General features: G+C 47.7%; 1 protein-coding gene across 4 annotated transcripts in view; it reads left to right on the forward strand.

Annotated features, from left to right (window-relative positions):
- Positions 1-24,516, forward strand: part of ITGB3 (integrin subunit beta 3) — a 51,812-nt gene that overhangs the window by 9,714 nt on the left and 17,582 nt on the right. For 3 of the 4 annotated variants that reach the window (XM_029211856.1, XM_029211857.1, XM_029211855.1), the window contains exons 2-10: positions 5,816-5,901; positions 13,533-13,728; positions 15,255-15,507; positions 16,704-16,866; positions 17,501-17,662; positions 19,502-19,597; positions 20,231-20,320; positions 21,038-21,172; positions 22,667-23,096. In XM_029211856.1, the coding sequence (XP_029067689.1) occupies positions 5,816-5,901; positions 13,533-13,728; positions 15,255-15,507; positions 16,704-16,866; positions 17,501-17,662; positions 19,502-19,597; positions 20,231-20,320; positions 21,038-21,172; positions 22,667-23,096 (1,611 nt within the window). Of the gene's footprint in view, positions 1-3,024; positions 5,902-13,532; positions 13,729-15,254; positions 15,508-16,703; positions 16,867-17,500; positions 17,663-19,501; positions 19,598-20,230; positions 20,321-21,037; positions 21,173-22,666; positions 23,097-24,516 lie in introns of those variants that run through there. The other variant, XM_029211858.1, reaches the window with a different exon arrangement.

Raw genomic sequence — 24,516 nt, forward strand, 5'->3', positions numbered from 1 at the left:
CGCTGTCTGTCTTCACGTGGTGTTTTCCTCTTATGAGGACATCAATCATATTGGTTTAGCACCCACCCTAATGACCCCATCTTGATTACATCTGCAAAGACCTTATTTCCAAATAAGATCATAGTTGTAGGTACTGGGGGTTAGGACTTCAGCATATCTTTCTGGGGGACACAGTTCAACCTGTAACACATTTTAATATTGGTCGAGGCAAATTGTACACAAACGGCTTCTGATGTTAAGTACCATATTTAATTGGCTCTGATGCACTTTTTTTTTTTAAACATTTGAAAATCCCTGAAATCAGCCTGCCTCCTGTACGGTAGTTTGGACTCCCTACTGCTTTGGGAGATGCTTACTGAAGCTTTCTGCTCAGAGCACAGAGGTATGTGTTACCTTGAATCCCACCTTCCTGCCTTCTTCCCCTTCCTTGGATTACTGAGCTGCTGCTGCATGTAAATGAAAGAACAAAAATAAGATAAACTTTCTTAACAACTTGTTCTAGAGAAACCACTTCTTGTATCCATAGCACCGTTAGCCTATGTTTTGTTCTTGGATGACTCACCCAGCCAGGTGACTGCAATGGAAGATCAGGCACTGCCTGAGTCACCCAGTGTCCCCATGGACCTATTTGAGAAGTCACTAGTCAAAGGTCAGTGGCGGGGCTGGAGACCCAGGCCAGAACTCCTCCCTGCAAATAGTAAGAGAGATGCCCATGGCGTTTGCGGTATGGACAGTCCTCCCTTCCACTGAACACCTCTCCCTCTGACTGAGCCCTCTCCTGGAGTCCCCGGCCTCACTAGGGTGGCCCGTTCCTGTGTTCTGACATCCTGTCTAATTGGACAGCATATCCTCAAAATAGCTCTCATTGACGCATTATGACTTCCACTGGTTCCAACTCCCTTCCTTGTTCCATTTTTTTCTCCATTTTCCCCACCCTTTGTCTCTCTTCTGGTTCTGTGAATTGGGCTGATGTGTCAAACCACAGCCTTCTACTTCTACTTTCCAGGCAAAGTTCTTTGCTGGTCTTGTCTATGTTTTCTAATTGGCCTTCTCTTCTTGGCCATCCCTCCTAGACTATATATATATATATATATTTATTTATTTTATTTTATTTTTTTAACATCTTTATTGGGGTATAATTGCTTTACCATGGTGCGTTAGTTTCTGCTTTATAACAAAGTGAATCAGTTATACATATGTTCCCATATCTCTTCCCTCTTGCGTCTCCCTCCCTCCTACCCTCCCTATCGCACCCCTCCAGGCCGTCACTTTTGATCCCCTCCCTTCAACTGCTTGGGCCTCAGGATACAAACAGCAACAATAAAAACAATAGCAACCATAGCAGCAGCAGCCCTTATTGAGAACTTTCTGTCTTGCCAGCTGTTGTGCTCAGAGTGTGACAGGGATTGGTTGCTTTATAACTACACCGGGAGGACCAGGGCCAGTCCTCCTGTTGCCTCGCTGTGGCTAAGCTGTCCAAGGAAATGGGTGCTAGGGGTTGTTAATTTGTTTCAGTGACAAAGTTCTGATGAAGATCCTTGATTCTCCAGCAGAGCCGAGTCTGGGCCTCCGAGGCTGAGCAGGAACACAGGCCTTATGAATGACTGGAAACAGAGGCCCAAACTCCTTCCACATGTTTTGGGGGAGGGGTGGCCTCGGAGCAACGGCTCGCATGGCCCAGGCGCACAGACTTCTGATGAGTCAGTCGCTTTCAGCCACTGCATTCTGGGGAACCTGCCCTTGGTCACAGGTCTTGGTGGGGGGCATCCCAGGAAGCGGGTGGTGGTGGGGGAAATCATTGATTCTCATGAATTTAACCTGTGATTCATTAAAAAGGAGAGGTAAGGGGAGCTGGGTAACCGTGACTCCCCAGCCATGACTTCCTAAAGAACAAGTCCCAGCAGCTCATAGCATGTCTGGGGTCAGGGACTGCCCGTCCACTGCGGGGGTGGGGGGGGCCTGCTGTTGTTTATTTCACATCTGATAAGGCTTGCTTTTGTGGCTATGAGTCAAGGACTCATGGGGAAATGCTAATTTGAGAATGAATGGGTGGCTAAATGGATAGACTGGGAAAAGTTTTCAAAAAATAATTAGACAGCGCCCACACCTCCCACGGCCCGCTTCTCGCTTCTGACGCTTCCTGCGATCTTGTGCGTCTCCTCTCCCTACCGAAAATCCATGTCACTTATGTCCAGAAGTACTCCCATGGATGTAGATGCCTAAAATAGTGCAGGATGTGCTTCTCTCAGAACTCTTCCAATAAGGCAGTAAAAGGGGGATGAGTTCCCATCTGGCTGAGAAAAGAGCAGTTGTGAGCTAACAGCCGGCCAGGCAGCCCATGAAGGGAGAGGCCCTCTGGATGCATTGCTGGTTCTGAACATTCAGGCATTCTGAATCTGGCAGCTCTGGGAAGATTGGCTATTTTTCTTCCATTAGAGACAGTACATGGCTGAGGGCCACCCCAGCTCAGAGGTGGCCTTGGTGCCTTAGGGCCAGGTCTGGAACCACTGCCGTAATTTCCACCTCGCAGTCCTTGTATGGCATGCTTAGGTTGGAGTCCGTCAGAGGCTGGAGCCCCAGAGGTTATTCAGGGGCTTGCAGTAGCATATCACTTGAAGAATCTTAGGGTTGGGAAAGGCCTTTTTTAAACTAAATGTATTTATTTATTTTTGGCTGCATTGGGTCTTTGTTGCTACACCCGGGCTTTCTCTAGTTGTGGTGAGCAGGGGCTACTCTTCGTTGCGGTGCGCGGGCTTCTCAACGCGGTGGATTCTCTTGTTGCAGAACATGGGCTCTAGGCACGCGGGCTTCAGTAATTGTGGCATGTGGACTTAGTTGCTCCGCGGCATGTGGGATCTTCCCGGACCAGGGATCGAGCCCATGTCCCCTGCATTGGCAGGTGGATTTTTTTTTTTTTTTTTTTTTTTGCGGTACACGGGCTTCTCACTGTTGTGGCCTCTCCCATTGCGGAGCACAGGCTCCTGACGTGCAGGCTCAGAGGCCATGGCTCACGGGCCCAGCCGCTCTGCGGTATGTGGGATCTTCCCGGACCGGGGCACAAACCCGTGTCCCCTGCATTGGCAGGCGGACTCTCAACCACTGTGCCACCAGGGAAGCCCTGGCAGGTAGATTTCTTAACCACTGTGCCACCAGGGAAGTCCTGGGAAAGGTCTTTGAAGTTAGACAGACTCAGGGCTCTGAGGAAATGTGGGGCTTCCAGAAGGCGCTTCAAGGATTCCACATATAATCTAGTGTTTTGTGGAGAACAATGAAAATTTAAATTGCCCAAGGAACAGTTTCAACCCATTTGCCTGTTTTATATTGGAATTGTATGCATAATTTGGAGAAATGAGCTCAGTTGTTTAAAAAACAAAACAAAACTGATCTAGTCCAATACCTCTCAATTTGCTCTAATATATATTTATTGAGCATCTCCTTTGAGCAAGGGCTGAGGCTGGGCTGGGCAGGACAGGCCTCAAAAGCCTTAAAATCTATTGAGTGGCAGTGCTGTTAAGGCAGATACATAAATAATTATAAGTTGGGAATATTGGAGTGAAGAAACTAAGGCTGAGAGGAATTAAATGACTCATCCAAGGCTATATTATTAGTGGGTGACTCAGTTAGGACCACAGTCTACTGACTGTGTGTGTACCTTTTCTGTTAGGTCACTCTGCCCTGAGATGGATACTGTTAAAGTGCAATTTTCAAAGAGTTAAAAGTATGATTCTCATACAACTATAAAATGAACATGTGTCAAAGATTTCATCCAACTTAATGAGGGAACCAATAAGATGTTGACTAGTTCAAAAGAGAATTCAAGTAAGGGAGTTATAGTCAGTCAGTCAAAGGAATGCTGAAATCAGTTACCTAACAGATTCAAAATTGGTTAATGTTCTACAAGGCAATAAACCTTAACCTTTGGGGGTTACCTTTTCTACCGGACAGAAATCATTTATGTTGCTGTTGGATAAGAATCATATATGTTGCTCTCCATTGTTGTTGGTTTTCTACAGGTCATCCTCTGTTCTTACAGAATCATAAGATAGAAGTCAAACAAAGGTACACATCCCTGGAAAATCAGATAATCCCTAAGCATGGTGGGTCTACTAGTCAACCCTTTGCATTACCTTGAAAGGACACCCAGTACTCCCTTTGCCTATTTCCACATTTTGGATTATTTTTCTTAACAATATTTTGTGTATCTGTGTACACACGCATTTGCTGGGTGTTTTTTTTTTTTTTTTCCCAGATGTTGAAAGGGAGTTCAGCCACGCTGTTATAAAAGGGACTGAGACAGCTCTGTAAGAAGTTTCAGGGACACTGGGAAAACATCCCAGTGATGAGGTTGATTTCCCCCAAATATATTTGCTGGTCTTATGAACTGGGGGCAAGGGACCACTTTAGAAAATTGGATCAAGTAATTGTCAAGATAATTGAGTCATAGTAGGAATGGGTCTCCCTCATTCTGCTCTTTGCACAGTCGTCCCTCGGGATCTGTGGGAGATTGATTCCAGGCTTCCCTGACGACCAAGGATGCTCAAGTCCCTTATAGAAATAGTTTAGTGTTTGCATATAACCTTTGCACATCCTGCTGTATTCTATAAATCATCTCTAGATTACTTACAGTACAATGTGAATGCTATGTAAATAGTTGTAAATCCAATGTAAATGCTATGTAAATAGTTGCTGGCACGTGGCAAATTCAACTTTTGCTTTTTGGAACTTTCTGGAATTTTTTTCCTGAATATTTCCAACTCGTGGTTGTTTGAATCTGCGGATGCAGAACCCACGGATATGGAGGGCTGACTGTACTGCAAAAGGCCTTCCTGGGGCACAGGAGGTTTACCTGACTGAGGCCAGGAAGGCTAAGCTGGGGGAAGGAGGGAGGATGGGGGCTTCTGTCCAGGCAGATGTCTGGGTTTGCATCCTGGTTGGGCTTCTCAAGGCTCTTTTCATGCCTCTGGTTGTCTCTGCTCCTCCCTGCAGCTTTTTCTCTGTCCTTTGACAGTATGAAGACTGTTCACACTTGAGCGGCATTTTGTAGTGTACCCAGTGCTTCTCCTTTACCTCACTGACTTCTTTGCACACATCCTATGAGACAGATATCATCACTTCATGGAGGTTAACTAACTTGACCAAGGTCATGGCACCTAGTAAGAAGAGCATTCAGAATTCAAATACAGGTCTTCCAACTCCAAAATTCCATGTTCTTCCAGCTTATATCAGTCAACTTTTTCTAATATTTCTGCGGTTTTCCCTAAAGCATTCTATATACTTGGATCCCAAGATATATGTATTGGGAAGCTTGAGAAGATTTGCTTTCCCCTGGCAGGCCAGTAGGACGCTGCCATGGTGGTCACCCCCACCCCCATATTTAGACCGTGTGTTAATGTTAGTGCATCCGGGCTCTGAATTCCCTGTGTAGCGGCTGTGACTAAGTCACTAGAATAATTGGAGAGAGGGTACGTTGCCATGGCTCTGGGCCTGAGATTTTCATTTGTACAATGTAGGTGTCAAATCAGTTGTTAATTAAGTCTTTTCCGTCATTTATGATCTGACACTTGCTCCATCACTTGCCATCACAGTGACCTCATCAATTGAGGGCTGTGATGAGTTTCTCCTGACCTTCCTCATTCTCCTTCTCCCTTACCAAACAGCCTGTGTTTGGTAAATGTCCATGGGATGGGTAAGGTGTATTTGTGTGCATCTGAGAGCTGTAAACCTGGGCATTTGGGAAAGCTGGGAAAGGATGGGGGCAGACCAGGTACTTTGTCATGTCAAATGAGATACTAATGCCTCTGTCTCTCTGTTACAGGGCCCAACATCTGTGCCACACGAGGCGTGAGCTCCTGCCAGCAATGTCTGGCTGTGAGTCCCATGTGTGCCTGGTGCTCAGATGAGGTAAGGAGCAGATGTCCGACTTTATTTCTTCCCCAGACTTAGCTGCTTTTGTGTAGAGACAGACCCATGGGGATATCTCCTTCCTCCTAAGTATACAAGCCCCTTGTCCCTTCTGAGCAAAACTAGGGAGAAGCCTTCCCATTGATGGGCGTCGAAGGGAGCTGTCATGGGCTGTTACTGGGAATGCCATCCAGAGTGTATTGCGTGGCCCCAGCCTTAGGCAGAGTGGTTAGGCCTGCTGGCCTCTCTGTAGCCATTGCCATCCTTTACCACACTTTGCTTGATTTTTGTTGGGGTGCAACACCCCCGAGAAGCAGGGCCTCGGGTCTCAAAAGGGGAGGCATGAGAGGGTTATAGGTACAAAGGGGATGCTGGCTTATGAACATTCCAGGATTTTTAAAAGGCAAGTAAGAGACGGATCTTGCGCTTGTGTGGGGGGCTGTTTAGACAGAGGATCTCTTCTCTTCCCTTTTCCTGTCTGATGACTGGACCCCCGTGGCTTTACATTTTCCCCTTTCTTTCTCCTCTTCCTCTCCTTCCTTCCTTCTCTTGGGAAGGTGTCAATGAAAGAAAGAGCTGGGCCAATTTGGTGAGGCCGGGAGGGTGACAGGAGAGGGTTAGCTGTGTCTAGGCAGACGATTTGTTGTGTCTGGGGCCCTAGGGAGTGAGTGTGTCTGAGGGAATGGCTGTGTTTGTGGCTGGGATGGGAATTTGGAGCTGGCAAGAGCTGGGGGGTGAGTGTGGCTGGAGAAGGTCCAGTGATCACAGAGTCTGGGGCTGAGTCATGGGCCTGGTTCCCGGCAGGTGGTTACCTGAGCTCCTGGCCTGGCTGCGTGTCAGCCGCCTGAGGTGCCCTCTCTGTCCCTGCCCTCTGCAGCTCCGTGACTGCTCTGACTCAGGCCCTCATTCTCTCCGCTTCTCTTCCCAATCTACTGAGTTTCCTAAAAAGGCAACCTCCCTGGAAGGCTGGTGGGGGGTGGGAGCCGAGAGGCTGTGTTTATCCCTCAACGAGAGGACAGCCAGAACGACAGAGGCCAGCCCAGCACACTGCTTTGGCCTCTGAGCAGTTCAGCAAGAGAACTGCTTCCAGAGGCAGCTGCCCAACATCTGGGCCACATTGACTTCATTTAGCAAATGAGATATTCCCTGGGGCTGGGAGTTGGGGGTGGGGCTGGGTTGAGTGAGCCCTTCCCCTCCACCCCCGCAGGTTCTCCACCCCTCTGGGCTGAACTGGCTGCTCAAGTGTGATGTGGCCTCCTCCCTTCTCATTTGCCGTATGCTCCTTCCCTTGGTCACCATCGTGATATTATTAAGCTTCTTTTATGAGGAGGTTGGAATTCTGCAGCTGAATCCTCGAAGAAGGGAAAGCTGGATGGGGAGGGCGCCTCATTGGATTGGATGGCCTGTAGCTGGTTGGAGCAGAGGGGTAGCCAGGGCAGAAGCCCTAGTATCACTCAAAAGATGCTCCCCTCTCTTCAACCCAAAGCAAGACAAAATGGAGAAACTGTGGTTCAGAGGAGTCTGGGATTCTTGGAATGTCTGTCACCTGTCTTGATCTGCATAGGAACAAGCCAGGTAACTGGCCTGCTGAGGCCATGCTGAGGCCTGACCAGACAAAGCCCTTAGGTCATGTGACCAGAATTTGGAGATATATATAGAATATTTATTGATGGCCGTGGTGAATTTTTTCCCATGGGGCATACCAAGGTGGGAGGAGGGAAGAAGGAGGGTGGGAAAGGTACCAGGTAGGATCAAAATATAATGTAGGACTAGCCTAGGGATGGGGGATGGAGTCAGAGAGAAGATGGGTGTATCCAGGACCAAAGAAAACGAATGAGAGGCGATAGATGGTCCAATAAGATATTTTCTAGGAGGATGGAATTTAAAAAGGAAAGTGTTTTTTTTGTTTTTGGTTTTTTTGAGTGATAAAGTCAGATTTATTGCTCTGGATTGAATCAGTGGACAGGACCTAGGGAGGGGGAGGGGGACACAGGAAGTTAGTGAAGCATCCTCCTGGCCTTTGCTGAGTTCTCAGCACCCTGGGGAAGTGGGAGGGCCAAGGGCTTAGTGAATGACTACAATTATCTCTCTAATAGGGGAGGAAGGGTAGCAGAGGAGGCCAGTGTGGGTTAACATTTGTCAACCAGGGAGAAATGGGAGGTGGGAATCCCGGACTGTAACTTGAACAGGACTGCTGTTTTTTTCCTGAGGGCTTCCCCTGCACTGACCAAGTTTAACTGCTGAAAGTGTCTTGGCTGTTGATTTTAAAAACCAAAAGTGAACCATCTGGGCCACTTTGCATGTGATTTGTTGAATTATCAATCCTGGAGAGCCCTCTGCTCCTGCCTCTCCTACCTTGGCTGTTACAGGCAGAGTTGGCAGTGCCTGGAAAAACAAGTGGTTGGGCTCAGCTTTCCCTGGTCCTGGAGGACAGCAGCTCTGGGTGTGGATAGCAAGCCCTTGGCTGGGTAATAGGAAAACATAGCCAATGTGGATGAGTGCAGAGTTTGGGGCTCATCTGCATAGGGTGTGTTCTTGGGGGACTGGATACTGATATGGGTTGGGGTGGTGTGCTGTCTCTGGACTGTGAATCTAGCAGAGAGGCTGGCTTCACAGAGAGGTTCAACTTGTGGTCTTGGCCTTCGTGGCATCATGTTGGGATCTAGAACCTTCCAAATTTGCCTGCTGGTAAGAATCACCTAGGGTGCTTGTTAAATATAAGGGTTTCCAGGATGGACCCTGAACCTATTGCATCAGAATGGGTTGTTACAATAGCAAGTTTGGCAAATATTGCTAATTGAAGGGGCTGATCATTGGGGTCATGATGGGTGGAGCTGGAGTTAAGGTTGCCAGATAAAATACAGGACACCCCAGTTAAATTTGAATCAAACAACAAATACTTTTAGTATAAGTATGTCCCAAATACTTTTAGTATAAGTATATCCCAAATATTTACCAAATTTGGCAACCCTAATGTGGAGAGAAATACTAGGAATTCTTCTATAGTCGTGAGTGCACGTCAGAAGGTAGACCTGCTCACACTCAGCCTGACATCCATGGATAAAACAAGAAGAAAGTGTTTGGATTCCACAAAGAAGAAGACTCTAATAGGACTTACTTCTCATTTTTCTTCTCTGCCTTTTTGGTGGGGGGAGGTTTAGGCCACTGTTTAATTCCTTTTTAGTCACTAATATAATTTCATTCTCACTTCTCTGCTGCTTTTTCTTTCTTCTTATTTTTTTTCTTAATCTGGAGGGCAAACTCTCATCTTGAGTGTTTTGCCCCAATTTGTTATCATAAAAAAAAGGCATAATATTAAAAGTGCTCCTCCCTCTGTAAACAGTGGGGTGTGAGTATCAATAACCATAAACTAAAATGCTTTCCTTTTCCTCTCCTTTCTGTCCCCTCCACACCTCTCTCTCTCTTTGTTCAAGTGATTTCTTGTCCTTACCAGATGTCAAGAGAACCATGTTCATTCTTTTGGATTGGAGGCATTTCTTAGCACTCTGGGGAAATAAAATGTACCACGACCTATTGTTCCTTGTCCTCCAAGAAAGAGTATGCAATAATAGCAGTAGTTAGAATGGTAATAGTAGAAAAGAGTCGCCTATTTGAATCTATTTGTTTATATCAGATCAAAAGGATTTGAGTATATTTGACTTTCGTTGAGATTTTTATATTTTGAAAGCATTTCCCATTCACAGCTTTATCCCCTGTCCCACCCTGTGAAATAAGTAGAATAATGACAGTTATTCATGCTGTCCTTTCCCAGTTTCTAAAATGGGATTAATGGAGAATGGGACTAGGAGTTGAATTTCCGCCAGGAGAGGGCGGGAATTCAGCTCACACTGCACGTGGGTTGGGACCTCCCACTGCTGTGCTCTGGCTCTTCCCCTGGGTCTTGGTTATCTTTGCCCTTTTTGTGTAACATCTGGTTTCACTGGGAACTGGAACTTGAACACTCCTCCCCCCCTCCTTCCAGCTTTCTCTCTGAGTAACCTGGACACATTCCTTTTACCTTCTCAGCCTGGGTTATTAAGAAAGGAATGTGGCCCAGATGTGTTGAGGTCAGTGCCTTGGTGTCCTTTGGGGACAGCAGGCTCTCAGGGCGAGCGTGGCTGAGGAGCAGGCCTGTTATGTTCCTGACCCCTGATGTCAGCGACCAGAGAGGGAGGGAAGGAGACAGTTTTTGTTTCTCAGTGTTTAGATTTCTTCGGAAATTCATAACAAACCATAAGCACTGTCAGCAAGGCTTGGCACTTCAAACTTTCTTCTAATAAACACTGCCACGTTAGGAAATGGGGGTCAGGAAACCCCCGCCAAGATATTCTCTCCCTTCACCGATGCAGCCTGAAGATACATGATGGCCTTGCTGTTCTCATTGTTTCCTGGTCTCCCCCTTCCCTCTCTCTCCTTCAGCATCTGCCTTAGTCCTGGAAAGGATCAGCAACTCAGGGCATCTCGGTCCATCCAATCATTGCCTTTTTTGGAAGGTTTTCTCTCTGGGGTTTTGTGGGACCCTGGAATCAGAGATACAGTAGGGAGTTTTTTGAGCAAGAAAGAGACTGCTTCCTGAGAGAGAAGGGTTGGGAGAGATGGACAGAAGCAGCAAGAATTGGGGCACAAAAACGTACAGTGTTCGTGAGTTCTCCCTTCTGCCATTCTGTCCCTGGCAGAGGGACCTGGCTGGGTGAGGGGAGGGCATCTTCATCTCTCTGAGGAGCTCTGATGTCCTGTTGGGATCTTCTGAACCAGGGAGATTAAGTCTCATGTACCATTTCCCATTGCTGATGCCGTTCCTCTACCTCAGACCCGTGAAGAGGAAGAAGGAAGCTGCTGGCTTCTGGAAGCTCTTTCCACATTTTGCCCGGGCTAGGGCGGTCCTCATGCCATTTGTGTCCGTTCAGGCTGCTGTAGCAAAAATACCACAGGCAGGCTGGCTAAACAACAAACATTTATTTCTTACGGTTCTGGAGGCTAGAAAGTCCAAGATCAAAGTAGCAGCAAATTCAGTGTCATCGATGGCCATCTCCTCACCGTGTCCTCCCATGGTGGAAGGGGCCAGGGAGGTGTCTGGGGCCTTCTTTTAAAATAAGGGCACAATCCCATTCTTGAGGGCTCCACCTCATGACCTGTCACCTCCCAAGACCCCACCTCCTAATACCACCACCTTGGAGATTAGGGTTTAATATATGAATTCTGGGGGGACACACATTCAGTCTGTAGTACTGTTGGTGTTGTTCATGGTCCCATCCACATGGGGAAGCCTTTCTGCCTATCAGAGGAGGGCTGGGCAGGAGTGGGAGAGGGGCGTCGAGCATCGGGAGGGGTTTAAGCTACAGAGTCCTGAGTTTCTGAGTATGGATGTCTCCTTGTGGCCCAGTCCCTCTCCTGGAAACATAGCTTCCAGTCACCTGAGGGGCTGAGGAGGCAGAATGTTATCTATCCTTCCCACACCTCCCGTATCCCCATCTTGCATCCTGTTCCCTACCTGGTGCATTCTCAGGTGTGGCTCTTCCCGGGACTGTTTCTTCTACATTCCTGCTTCTCTGCCTTGATGCCCGCTCTACACAGAATGCAATACAACGTACCATTTTATGGGGATAATTACAGTCAGACAATCCAGTCAGCGTCTCACTTCTGCCACTTCTTAGCTCTGTAGCTTTGGGCAAAATACTTAATTTCTCCAAACCTTCGATTTCTTACTTGTAAGATTGGGTTCCTCATTTGTGAAACCTCCAAGCCTCAGGTTTGTAATTTGTAAAATAATAATAATTCCAGCATTACAGAGCCGTGATCAGGAGGATTGCAATAATCCGTGTAAAGTGCTTCTTACGGTGCCTGACATGCAGCGAGTACTCCATAAATGTTAACACTAGCTGCTCTGGGATATTGGTGTGGGTTATTCAGCCGACTTCTGGAAGTGGTTGTGAGAGGGGGTGGGTAGGGATGCGGGGGATTGTGGGGTTGAAGGCCTAGATATTTCGAAATAGGTCCAAGGAGGGGTTTTCTAGCTTTGCAGGCAGTTCCCCCAGCCTGGCAAGAAGCCCTTATGGGCTTGAGCCCACACGGTGCTGGCTAAGTTTGCTGAATGTCAGAGCAGGAAGGGACTGAGAACGCCATGTCATCTAACCCCTTTAACAGGGGTGAACAGGTGAGGGAACTGAGGCTCAGTGGAGTGAAATGACTTATCTGAGGTCACAGGCTGGTTAGTGGCAGACCTAGGATTGAACCCATTTCCTGATTTCTAGCGTTCATTCCAATGCAGCATGTCCCCCGTTCAATACTCAGGTGGAAACACACACCGAGCCCTAGAGGGCTGTGGGATACACACCGGGGTGTTTGGAAGGGCACTCAGTCTGCCATTTGGCCAGGGTGAGGGAGGAAACTGAAAGTGATAGGACAGGCTCTGATCAGTGGCTTGACATCATGGGATTTGCCTAAGCTTGTGAAGTTTATTCAAAATTAATTTATCCAGGAACTATTTATAGAACATCTTACAATAATAGCTAAGATTTATTGAGCATTTACACTATGGCAGGCACTGTGCTATGTGTTTTACACACACTGTCTTATATGGTCTTGCAGAACATCCCTGTGAAGCTGGGGCTATTATTATTTTCATGTTATAGATGAGGAAACGAAGCCTGGAGAGTTTAGGTGACTCGCCCTAGTAACCAGCTAGTAAGAGGCAATGCTGAGATATAGTCTCAGCCAATCCGTGCTCTCAGCGCCTACTCTCTGCTGCTTCCCCATATCCTCCCCCCATCACTTAGTTGTCAGTCTCGCGTTGTGTGCTGGGAATAGAGGGGAAATGAGACACACATAGTCCCTGCCCTCGTGGATCTCACACCCCAGCCAGTGTTTTAACACAGTGCCTTCCAAACTGTTTTGACCCTCACCTACAGAAAGACATACATTGTTATCATTATTTATTATACATATTATACCCTACTCCCCAACATATAAACCTTTCCTGGGACTTCCCTGGTGGTCCAGTGGGTAAGACTCCACGCTCCCAACGCAGGGGGCCCGGGGTTTGATCCATGGTGGGGGAACTAGATCCCGCATGTTGCAACTAAGAAGCCCGCCTGCCACAATGAAGATCCCTTGTGCCACAACTAAGACCTGGCACAGCCAAAATAAATGAATAAAATAAAAACTAAATATTAAAAAAAAGAAGCTTAAAAAAGATTTAAACTTAAAAAATAAATAAACCTTTCCCAAAACAATATTTACTTTTACCACTTACACACTTTGATACTTTCTATTCTATTATGTTGCATTTTAATAAATTGGTGGTTGAGGCCTACTACATTGATTTTTGAGACCCACAGGTGGGTTGCATTTTACAGTTTGAAAAACACTGGTCCAACAGGCCTCTTATTGTACTGTTCCTCTTCCTACCTACCCATCCATGAGCAGGCACTCACCCAACCTTTCTGATGCCTCAGTCTCCCCCTTCTGTACAACAGGCCTAGGGGCTATCTTAGGAAGGACCACATGAGTTCATTTATGTTGGTTTAGCTCCAAAGTGCTGGGTAAGCTCTAGGCTGCTGGGATGTGGCAGAGCCTGCAGGAAGCAGAGAACCACTGTAGCTCTGATCACAGGGCTTCCTCTCGTCTTACAGGCTCTGCCTCCGGGCTCGCCCCGCTGTAACCTGAAGGAGAATCTGCTGAAGAATGACTGCGCCCTGGAGTCCATCGAGTTCCCCATCAGCGAGGCCAGAATCCTGGAGGCCAGGCCCCTCAGTGACAAGGGCTCTGGAGACAGCTCCCAGATCACTCAAGTCAGTCCCCAGAGGATTGAACTCCGGCTACGGCCAGGTGGGGATCCTGCAGAAGTAGCTCACAGTGGAATTGGGGTGGGAAGAGAAGGATGTGGAGGGAAGTGTGGGCAGGAGAATGGAAGAAAGTGGAAGGTTTGGGGACTTGAAGTCAGAAGATCTGAGTTTGAATCTTAACTCTTCCATATATTAGCTATTTGACTTTGGGCAAGTTACTTAACCCTTCTAACTTAGTAGGTACACAAAAAATGTTTGTTTCTTCTTTCCCCCAATGCCTGTTTTACCCAGCGTATAGCTTTTTATTGAGGCTCAAGTGAGTCTAAGATGAGAAAGCAACTTGTAAGCTTGTTTTCCATGTAAGATTGGGGCAGGGCATGCATGGGGGCAGAGAAAATAGGGCAGGAGACCTTCAGAGGGGGGAAGGATTAGGCTAAGAGACAGGCTTTTTTAAAAAAAATTATTTTTGGCTCCGTTGGGTCTTTGTGCTGCATGTGGGCTTTCTCTAGTTGCAGCGAGCGGGGGCTACTCTTTGTTGCAGTGCGCGGGCTTCTCATTGCGGTGGCTTTTCTTGTTGCAGAGCATGGGCTCTCAGCATGTGGGCTTCAGTAGTTGTGGCACGTGGACTCAGTAGTTGTGGCTTGCCAGTTCTAGAGCGCAGGCTCAGTAGTTGTGGCTCACGGGCTTAGTTACTCCGTGGCATGTGGGATCTGCCCGGACCAGGGATTGAATCCGTGTCCCCTGCGTTGACAGGTGGACTTTTAACCTCTGCGCCACCAGGGAAGTCCAGAGACAGGCTTTTCTGAAGCACTCATTTTGACTTTTCAATTAAGTCAAGAATTTAAGAAAGTACCTTCTATGTGCAAGGCATATATTGGTTACTATGGGATTCAGAGAAGGGTGGGACATAGTTCCCACCTTTTACAGAGTCTGAAGTGTAATAACTGCCAACACTTCTGTGACTCAGGGTGGTAGACCCTTGGGACCCAGAGGACTAGACAGATGAGGATTTAGAGAGGGTGGAGACTTTTAGAATGGAAAAGAAGAGGTTAAGGGCTTCCCTGGTGGTGCAGTGGTTGAGAGTCCGCCTGCCGATGCAGGGGACACAGGTTCGTGCCCCAGTCCGGGAAGATCCCACATGCCGCGGAGCGGCTGGGCCCGTGAGCCATGGCCGCTGAGCCTGCGCGTCCGGAGCCTATGCTCCTCAACGGGAGAGGCCACAGCAGTGAGAGGCCCGCGTACAGCAAAAAAAAAAAAAAAGAGGTTAAAAGTAGGAGGGTCAAGAGATTGGAAGAGGTATAGAATTGCAAGGGGAGAGGAAAAGGGATCAGGGCTTTCAAGTTTGGTTTGATTAAAAAGTTACTTCAGAGAATTCCCTGGAGGTCCAGTGGTTAAGACTTGGCGCTTTCACTGCCAGGTCCCGGGTTCAATCCCTGGTCGGGGAACTAAGATCCCGCAAGACGAGTGGTGAGGAAAAAAAAAAAAAGTTACTTCATCCCAGCTGTGTCCAAATCTACTTAAGCCTTAGAGGGAGAAGAGGAGAAGAATTAACGTCCTTCCGCCTTGCAGATGATTCGAAGAATTTCTCCGTCCAAGTTCGGCAGGTGGAGGATTACCCCGTGGACATCTACTACTTAATGGACCTGTCTTATTCCATGAAGGACGATCTGTGGAGCATCCAGAACCTGGGTACCAAGCTGGCCTCCCAGATGCGTAAGCTCACCAGTAACCTGCGGATTGGCTTTGGGGCCTTTGTGGACAAGCCCGTTTCACCATACATGTACATCTCCCCACCAGAGGCCCTCAGAAACCCCTGCTATGAGTAAGTCTCTCTTCTAGAAGCCAGGGCAGCATCTCTCCCCATTGCCCCAGACAAATCCAAGTCCTGCTTCCTCTTTCTAGTCTAGGGTAGCTTTGTTGGCTGCCTTCTGGCCAAATCATATCTCCTCTCTACCATGGTCTCTCTGTCCGGCAAGTGGGCCAACCCATTGATCTGGAGTGTTGTATTAGTAGAGTCCAAGACTGTTTGGAGACCTAGAAAGGAAATCCATCAGCTTCTTGGTCTAGGCCACGAATAAATAGTATAAGTAGATAGAGGAGTTACGATTTCAGAATGATTGATTCCATTGCTATTGCCCTCGTTATCCAGGATATGAGTCCTGCAGGGTTAAAATGCAAGGAATTAAGTCCTAGAGGCATAGGAAAGAGTGGAAGTGATATTTGTTGAACGCTCTAATAGCATACGTTGATGTGTCCCTCTGTTGAGAGTTGGACTTACAACTGAATGGCTTATTTATTTGTTGGAGACTATGCAAATCCATGGATTATAATTTAAAATGATGGTTACCGGGCCTGACAAGGTATGAATTTACTTTTTAGATTCGAGAGTTATATGATGTGCCTTTTTAACCTTCTGTCTGGATTGTAAGGTTCCCCAGAAATTGTGTCAGCCATCAGTTAAACAAACCATTGGACTGGGGACAGAAATGCTCCTGTTTGGCACAGAGCTATCAATTTATTGGTAGTTCAGGGACATTAAGTTACTGACGAACTTTTGCTTTGTTGTTGTGTTAATGTTACTTTAGAGAAGTGTTAAGTATAAAGTGATAGCAACAACAACTAGAGCCTCACTCTGATCTAAAAGCTTTACATCTATTAACTCATTTAAGCCTCACAACTCTTATGAGATATGTGTTATCATGTCCCCATTTCTTTATAGGTTAGGTATAGAGAAGCTTGCCTAGGGTTCCATGACTAGTAAGTCAAGGAGCTGGGATTTGAACCCAGGTAGTCTGGTTCCACAGTTCACTCCCTTATCCTCTGATCTAGCTAGAGATTAGGTCAATGTGATGCCTAGGTAATTTGAAGGGTTTGGAGTCTAACCTGTCTGGGTAATGGTAGTTGTATAGAACTCGCCTGGGCATTCCACTGTCTATATCTATCCCCCTCTTTTCCCTCCCACTCCCCATGCAGCCTTTTCCATCAGATGTCTGCTTAAATCATTCCTTCCCTCCCCAGTATGAAGACCACCTGTTTGCCCATGTTTGGCTACAAACACGTGCTGACGCTAACTGACCAGGTGACCCGTTTCAATGAGGAGGTGAAGAAGCAGAGTGTGTCACGAAACCGAGATGCCCCAGAGGGTGGCTTTGATGCCATCATGCAGGCTACCGTCTGTGATGTAGGTTTGGAGGGCATGGAGTGCCAGGTGTGGGTGGTGCAGATCAAAACGGGGAAGGAAGTGGCTCAACTGTGGGGATTTCTATGTGAACTACGAGATAGGAACTAGGCAGAGCTTTGTACAATTTGAGCAACAGGTTGCTCCCGATCAGCAGCCTCTGCTTGTGTCCGCTCCCTGGCCGGAGCTGATACTTTTGGGAACCTCAGTGGTCCCAGATGTTTCCTGGGAAGAGGATCTTCTCTGGAAGTGTATCAGAGTCAAGGCTGGGTTCACCTAACCTCGGCAAAGTGGGCAGATGTCCAGATGGGATTTCTTCTAGCCCAACCCAGCTCTGCGGATGCAGATGGGTTTCTAGATGGGCCATGTGATTATCACTGAAGAAGTTCTGTTTGGAGTTGAAGTAGGTGTCTTTCAGCTGCTTGAAGTAATGAGCCCTGAGACTGTTTTCCTAAGAGAACAGAAACCCCTGAGTTGAAAAACTCCAGCTTATGTTCCAAGGACTAGAACTGAGGCCCTTCTCCAAGACAACTTGTCTAGCCCTTCAGATGGGGAGCTTCTTGGGTCTTTGTTTTGTACCAGTGACATGGCTAAAGTGGCTGTCTCTCTTTTGCCTTTTTTTTTTTTTTTTTAACAGGAGAAGATTGGCTGGAGGAATGATGCCTCCCACTTGCTGGTGTTTACCACTGATGCCAAGACCCATATAGCGCTGGATGGAAGGCTGGCAGGCATTGTCCAGCCCAACGATGGGCAGTGTCATGTGGGCAGTGACAACCATTATGCTGCCTCCACTACCATGGTGAGATTCTCGGTACCACCTATGGTTCCTATTCACTATGGCCAGGACTGCCCTAACCCAGGCAGTCTTTGTGTGAATGTGAAAATGGCAGCCCTTCCTCTGGGCAAGGCTCAGGGCTCTTTTCAGCCCACCCTCACCTCTCCCGCCTACTGGACACCCTCATCCAGGGTACCACCTGTACAGCCATTAGAGATGGTCCTGACTGTGGTCGGTGTTACCACTGCCTCCAGCACCAGCAGCATCGTCATGGCATCCAGAGTGGACCCAGAGGACTTTTGCAAGTCCACCTGGAAAGCAGGCCATCCTGTCGACTGTGCATGGATTAGCCCCTTCTTGGAATATCATGCTCACTTGTGGTTATTGGAAGAAGACAGAGGAAAAAGAGACAAAGATCATCAAAAGCATAGAAAGCCAGTCCTGTGAGGAAACGTTAAAGGGCTCAGAGTCATTTAGCTGGAATAAAAGAAGGCTAAAGGATGCTTTAGCTGATACATGAGAAGACTTTTTTTTAAATTTATTTTTTATTGAGGTAACATTGGTTTATAACATTATATAAGTCTCATGGGTACAACATTATATTTCTACTTTGGTGTACGCTACAGCGTGCTCACCACCAGAAATTTAGTTTCCATCTGTCACCGTACAGTTGATGCCCTTTACCTATTTCTCCCTCCCCACAGCCCCTTCCCCTCTGGTAATCACTGCTCTGTATGAGAAGACTTCTTATAAGTTGTTTTCTGTATAAGTTGTTTTCATTTAACCATGGAAGGTTAAATAAGAGGAGAGGAGATTACATTGAAACAGGAGAAATTGCAGTAAGCCGTAAAGAGAACGTAGAGCCCTGCAGCATGCTGCCACTCTGAGTATCTAAAGGGAGGTGTGAACTCTTCATTTCTTAAAGACAATGTAGCAACTACCTCATCTAGGTGGCTTAAAGGTACATCTGTGAAAAGGAGCCTGAGTTGCATGATCTCATGAGCTCCCTGAAAGGTCTAGGATTCCAGGGACATGTTCATAATTTACCAGCACCCCCATTTTGGCTTGAATTCTTTGGTGTCAGCCATATACAGGTTGAGCACTACCAGGCAATGGGCGAGTCTGTAACGATTGACACCTAGTCTATGCAGGGCCTTACCAGGGGCCAAGGGAGATAATAAGACTATATAACGTCCCACCCTTAGGGAGATTTTGGTTTACTCGAGGAGATGTGGTACCAATAACAGAAGATGCATGATTACTGCTAACTGGATAGAATAGTTGATGAGGATTTTAGGTATTCAAAAGAGGAAAGCTCGTCATGAACTGGGATGATCAGGGAAGGCCTCCTGGAGAAGGTGGGACCTGAGCTGGGTCCTAAGGAAGGAGGAGCATTACCAAAAAGAAGGCCACTCGAGGTGGGAGAAAGACAGTGGGCCAGCTCGGTGGTAAGTAGACGGGGGAGAGAGGTGAATGATTGGAAAGGAAGGTTGAGACCACATGGTGAAGGATTGCAAGCAACAACCCAAGGCATTTGTCAGTAGCTGCAAAATGGGAGGAAGCTTCAAAACAACGAGGTCTGGCAGCACCTGACCCGTGGAAGCTGCTCCTTGGTACGAATGCACTGAATTTGAGTAGGAAGACAGAGGTGCTTAGTTTTGGCACTACCAGCCTGTACCTCTTTATCTATCCTTAGAGTTCACAACTGGGTTTGTGTTTGCCTCACATTGTCGTGGGGTGAAAAGGTTTAAATCCCACCACTGTCAGGGCCATGGCCCAAACCACCCAAGTCCTAAGGCTTAGAATCCATGGATGTATGTGAATAGGCTTCTTAACTAACCATCACATCCTCTCTTTTCATAGGATTATCCTTCTCTGGGGCTGATGACTGAGAAGCTGTCCCAGAAAAACATCAATTTGATCTTTGCAGTGACTGAAAATGTAGTCAATCTCTACCAGGTGACTATGCCTTTGGGGCTTCCTGGAGTGGGAGTGGGGCCTGTGATGGGTGGACTTGTCTCAGGGAACCAGCCCACACCAGCTTTGGCCATGGTCCCTAACTGGGAAAGACCCAGGAGCTAATGATTCCTCTCGATGGTCTCTCTCCTCCAACTTTGAACCTAGCAGGATAGGTGTGTTGATGTTTGCAGTGGTGGAGGGGAGTAATTCAGTGGGGAGAGGGGTGTGAGAGGTTCTCTATAATTTTGCTCAGTGCTGAAAAACTGCTAGATATATTCCTGGCAGTGACAAGTAAAATATCCCATCCTGGGCTTCCCTGGTGGCGCAGTGGTTGAGAGTCCGCCTGCTGATGCAGGGGACGCGGGTTCGTGCCCCGGTCCGGGAGGATCCCACATGCCGCGGAACGGCTGGGCCCGTGAGCCGTGGCCGCTGGGCCTGCGTGTCCAGGGCCTGTGCTCCGCAGCGGGAGAGGCCGCAGCGGTGAAAGGCCCGCGTACCGCAAAAAAAAAAAAAAAAAAAAATCCCATCCTTCCCTCAAGTTTCATTTCAAGACCCTCAGTCTGATTTGGGGAGGGCTTTTGGAGACCACCAGCTTCATCAGTCATCCCCGGACATCTCTGTCTTCCTTTCTAGAACTATAGTGAGCTCATCCCAGGGACCACAGTGGGGGTTCTATCTACTGATTCCAGCAATGTCCTCCAGCTCATTGTTGATGCTTACGGGGTAAGTGTCTTACACTGGGAATGGGCCTGCTAAGAGTCCACTTCACTTGGCATTACCCAGGAGGGCTCAGATTTGGGAGTCCTGGCTGCAAGTCCACCATGCAGCTTTCACCGCCTTCCTCTTCTTCTTCCAGAGGCCAGGAAGTGATAGCCAGCACTGGGAGGACTGCAGCCTTCTGAGATAGAAACGGCTCAGAAAGGAACGCCAAGGAGGCTTAGGAACAATGGGGGAAGAGCTTAGAGAAGGTGGAAGAGAGAGGATGGGGATGGTGATGAGGACGAGCAGGGCCCTGAAATTGAGGGGGGCGGGTGCAGAGTGATGGAGATCTGGGCTCCAACAATAGAGCAGAGAGGGAGCTGAACCATGGGGAATGTGAGGTTGATGAAAGATCAGGTAGAAAGTGCTACTAGCCAAGGTGACCAGTATTAGCACTCCCTTCTCACACGTCCGTGAGGCCTGCAGGAGGGCGTGGCTGGTTTAGATTTTACCCAGACTCACCTAGAAGCAAGTGGAGAAAGAGAGAGAGCATGTCTTGGGCTGGAAATATAGCAGGAAACAGGCTCCTAGGGATGCTCTGGCAGCTTGCAGGTGGACCTCAGCATCTGGCACTGCAGGTGAGTCCAGGACCATCTGGGAGGTTTTGCTTGGGATGTAATTGGCTCCTACTCATTTCCTCTCAGCCCATTTTCTTATCTTCTCTTGCCCTTTTCTGCTCAGAAAATCCGCTCTAAAGTAGAGCTGGAAGTGCGTGACCTCCCTGAGGAGTTGTCCTTATCCTTCAACGCCACCTGTCTCAACAACGAGGTCATCCCAGGCCTTAAGTCTTGTGTCGGACTCAAGATTGGAGACACGGTGAGGTGGACTGGGCAGGGGCTGAGGCTGCAGCTCTGACCTTAGCCTGTGCCCCAGAGCGTCTGTGGGCACCCACCCCTTCCTTCCCTGTACCTTCTTTCTGAACGTCCTTACAAGTTAGATGTAATGGAGCTGCCAGCCTTTTCCTCTGAGGCTTCTGTTGCCTAAACCTTCTCTATCTGTTAAGTAACTTCACCATCAGGATTTTTAAAAACTTGCGTTTAGGTTACCTCTGTTTATGCACAGTTGATTGCAAATGAAAATATTTCTACCTTCAGCCCCTAACTGGTCTCCAGCCTCCCCTAAGGTAATGCCTTTCTTTGCTTCACAAGGTAAAACAGCAGTGTCATCTATAAATATTTATTGACCACCGACTTTGTGCCAGGCATTGTTCCAGCTGCTGAAGATTTGGCAGCAAACAGAATAGGCAAAAATAGCCACCCTTGGGCTTCCCTGGTGGCGCAGTGGTTGAGAGTCCGCCTGCCGATGCAGGGGACACGGGTTCGTGCCCTGGTCCGGGAAGATCCCACATGCCGCGGAGCGGCTGGGCCGTGAGCCATGGCCGCTGAGCCCGCGCGTCCGGAGCCTGTGCTCCGCAACGGGAGAGGCCACAACAGTGAGAGGCCCGCGTACCGCAAAAAAAAAAAAAAAAAAAAAAAAAAAATAGCCACCCTCGAAATTAACACAACATTTTAAATCAATTATACCCCAATAAAAATTAAAAGGAAAAAAAAATAAACACATACACACACAAAATACCCACCCTCCTGGAACGTCAGAATGCAAATGTTCATTTTGCCTCTCCAGTCCGTCTATAGTTTTCCTTCCTTAGTGGCTGGTTCTTCTCTGCTTCTGCCTTAGGGGAGAGGGGTTGGTGAAAGGGGTGGGAAAAAAAGAGGGGATATCTATAGCTATATCATCTATATCTACATCATCTCTGTCTATGTATCTGTTTCCATCCATCCATCTCTCTATCTTCTAGGCACATGTGCACACACCCTATGTAAAAAATATTGGCCTGAAACATGTTTGATTGCATAAGTGATGAAATGTTTTGTGGAAATTGCACAGTAGACTCCGAGCCTGTGGTTGGCCACTGTGTGGTGTGAAATAGTGCTTTGTATATCTTGATGATATTACGTAATCAGTCCCGCTAGCTTATTTGGCCACGGCAGAGCGTTTGTAAGATCAAAGGTTCTTTTCTGCTTGAGCTGGTTTATTTTCACGTATGGAATTTTAGAAAAAAGCTATCTTGTGATTGTAAACCATGTCTACACCCAGCCAGATATGTCCCAACTGCACAACTATCCCCAGGCTCTTGCTTTGGCTTTGCAGACCGTGGTGGTGGGAAGGCTGAGGAACTCCAGCTTGCTGGGGGACAGGACACCCAGTTTGGGTATTCCTGGGCAGGGCAGGGAACAGCTTCTTTCCCTCCAGGGCTGGAGTATCAACAGGGTCCACCTGTGTCTGAATGCGATCTTACTTTCCATCCAGGTGAGCTTCAGCATTGAGGCCAAGGTGCGTGGCTGCCCCCAGGAGAAGGAGAAGTCCTTCACCATCAAGCCTGTGGGCTTCAAAGACAGCCTCACCGTCCAGGTCACCTTCGACTGTGACTGTGCCTGCCAGGCCCAGGCTGAGCCTCAGAGCCACCACTGCAACAATGGCAACGGGACCTTTGAGTGTGGGGTGTGCCGCTGCGGGCCTGGCTGGCTGGGGTCCCAGTGTGAGTGCTCAGAAGAGGACTACCGTCCCTCCCAGCAGGACGAGTGTAGCCCCCGGGAGGGCCAGCCCATCTGCAGCCAGCGGGGCGAGTGTCTCTGTGGCCAGTGCGTCTGCCATAGCAGTGACTTTGGCAAGATCACGGGCAAGTACTGCGAGTGTGATGACTTCTCCTGTGTCCGCTACAAGGGGGAGATGTGCTCAGGTGAGTAGAACTGCACACCCCTCCCGTCCTGGTACCCCCACACACTCACACATCTGCAGCCTCTGGAAATGGATGCAGGCCAGGGCTTGAGGTGGGCACAGGAAGGCCCGGGGCAGAGCGAGTAGATGGTGTGCCACTCCAACGGCAGGAAACAGAAATGAGTTTCTCTTTAATCCTCTCAGCTCCCTCTGCCCTTGCTCGAGGGGCACAAGGAAGAGAAATGAGCATCTGCTTCCTGGGGCTTCTCCCCTGGGAGAGGGTGGGAAGACGTGGGGAAGCTTGAAAGTGAAGATAGTTTTTTTTCTTTTCCTTCATCTGCCCTTCTGCTAGTATTTTGTCACTGGTTCCTAATCTTTTCGAGGATATGGACCAACCCCTTTTTAGGTTTAAAAAGAATCACTGACTGATGGTAATTAAATTTTTAGTATATCTAGGTTTGGAAACTACATGATGTCAGAATATGTAGTGAAGTTAGTAACATTTATTTATTTTCAAACAATTACTTTACATGAATTTATTTTTTCATCACCAAAGACGTGGAAAATAGTAGTGTATATGCAAGATATTGGAGCACATTTAATGTGCCAGTATCCTTAGACAATGACTGGAAAATAGTGAGCTCTTATTAAATGTTGGTACTATTTTGTTATCACTATTGATATACTATTACTTTTTGTACTCGAGATCACTGTTGTCCAATATGGTGGTTATTTAAATTTAAATTAAGAGTAAAGTTTAAGTACATTTAAATCTAAATCAAATTCAATAAAAAATAAAAAATTTCATTTCTCTGTCGCTCAGGAGCCACATGTGGCTAGCGGCTGCCCTTTTGGACAGCACAGATGTTTATTGGATAGCACTGCCATAGAGAGTCCCAGCCTGCAGATTGGGGGTTAGGAATTTGAGTCCTTCTACCTGCAGGGTACTGCGTTTTGTCCTTCTCATTACAAAATTCAGTAAAATCTTGAGGCCCACTGGTAATCTGAAGCTGGTTTCACCTTGCCCCAAAGCCCACTCCTGGGGTACTTCGCCAGCTAGAAGAAGTCCAGCCAATGTTAATGTAGTCTTTATCTGCAGACACACTGACAACACTCCCAGAGGCAGTTAGGCAGTCTGAGTTGTTCCTGGGCACTGGGGATACATTTCTGCTGGGGTGTAGTCACTGTGGCTTAATCCCTCTTATGAGAGATAGATTGGAGATATTTGCAAATTGGTTGGGACTGGTTTGTGGGTGTCTTGTGTGGCCAATCAAAGAGAGATTATAATCGGCTTCTGGGGTGATCAAATCCATGACCCAGATTGGCTTCACTTGCATGGGGGCTCTAACCAGCTGAGCTAATTTACCCAGATGTTCACTTTAACATCAGCCTTTCAGAAAGCCTGATGAGGAACGTAAATGTGTGTCATGCTAAAGCATGCC

The sequence above is a fragment of the Monodon monoceros genome, unplaced genomic scaffold (assembly GCF_005190385.1).
Source record: "Monodon monoceros isolate NGI ecotype Baffin Bay Population unplaced genomic scaffold, NGI_Narwhal_1 Super_Scaffold_9, whole genome shotgun sequence".
NCBI lineage: Eukaryota > Metazoa > Chordata > Mammalia > Artiodactyla > Monodontidae > Monodon > Monodon monoceros.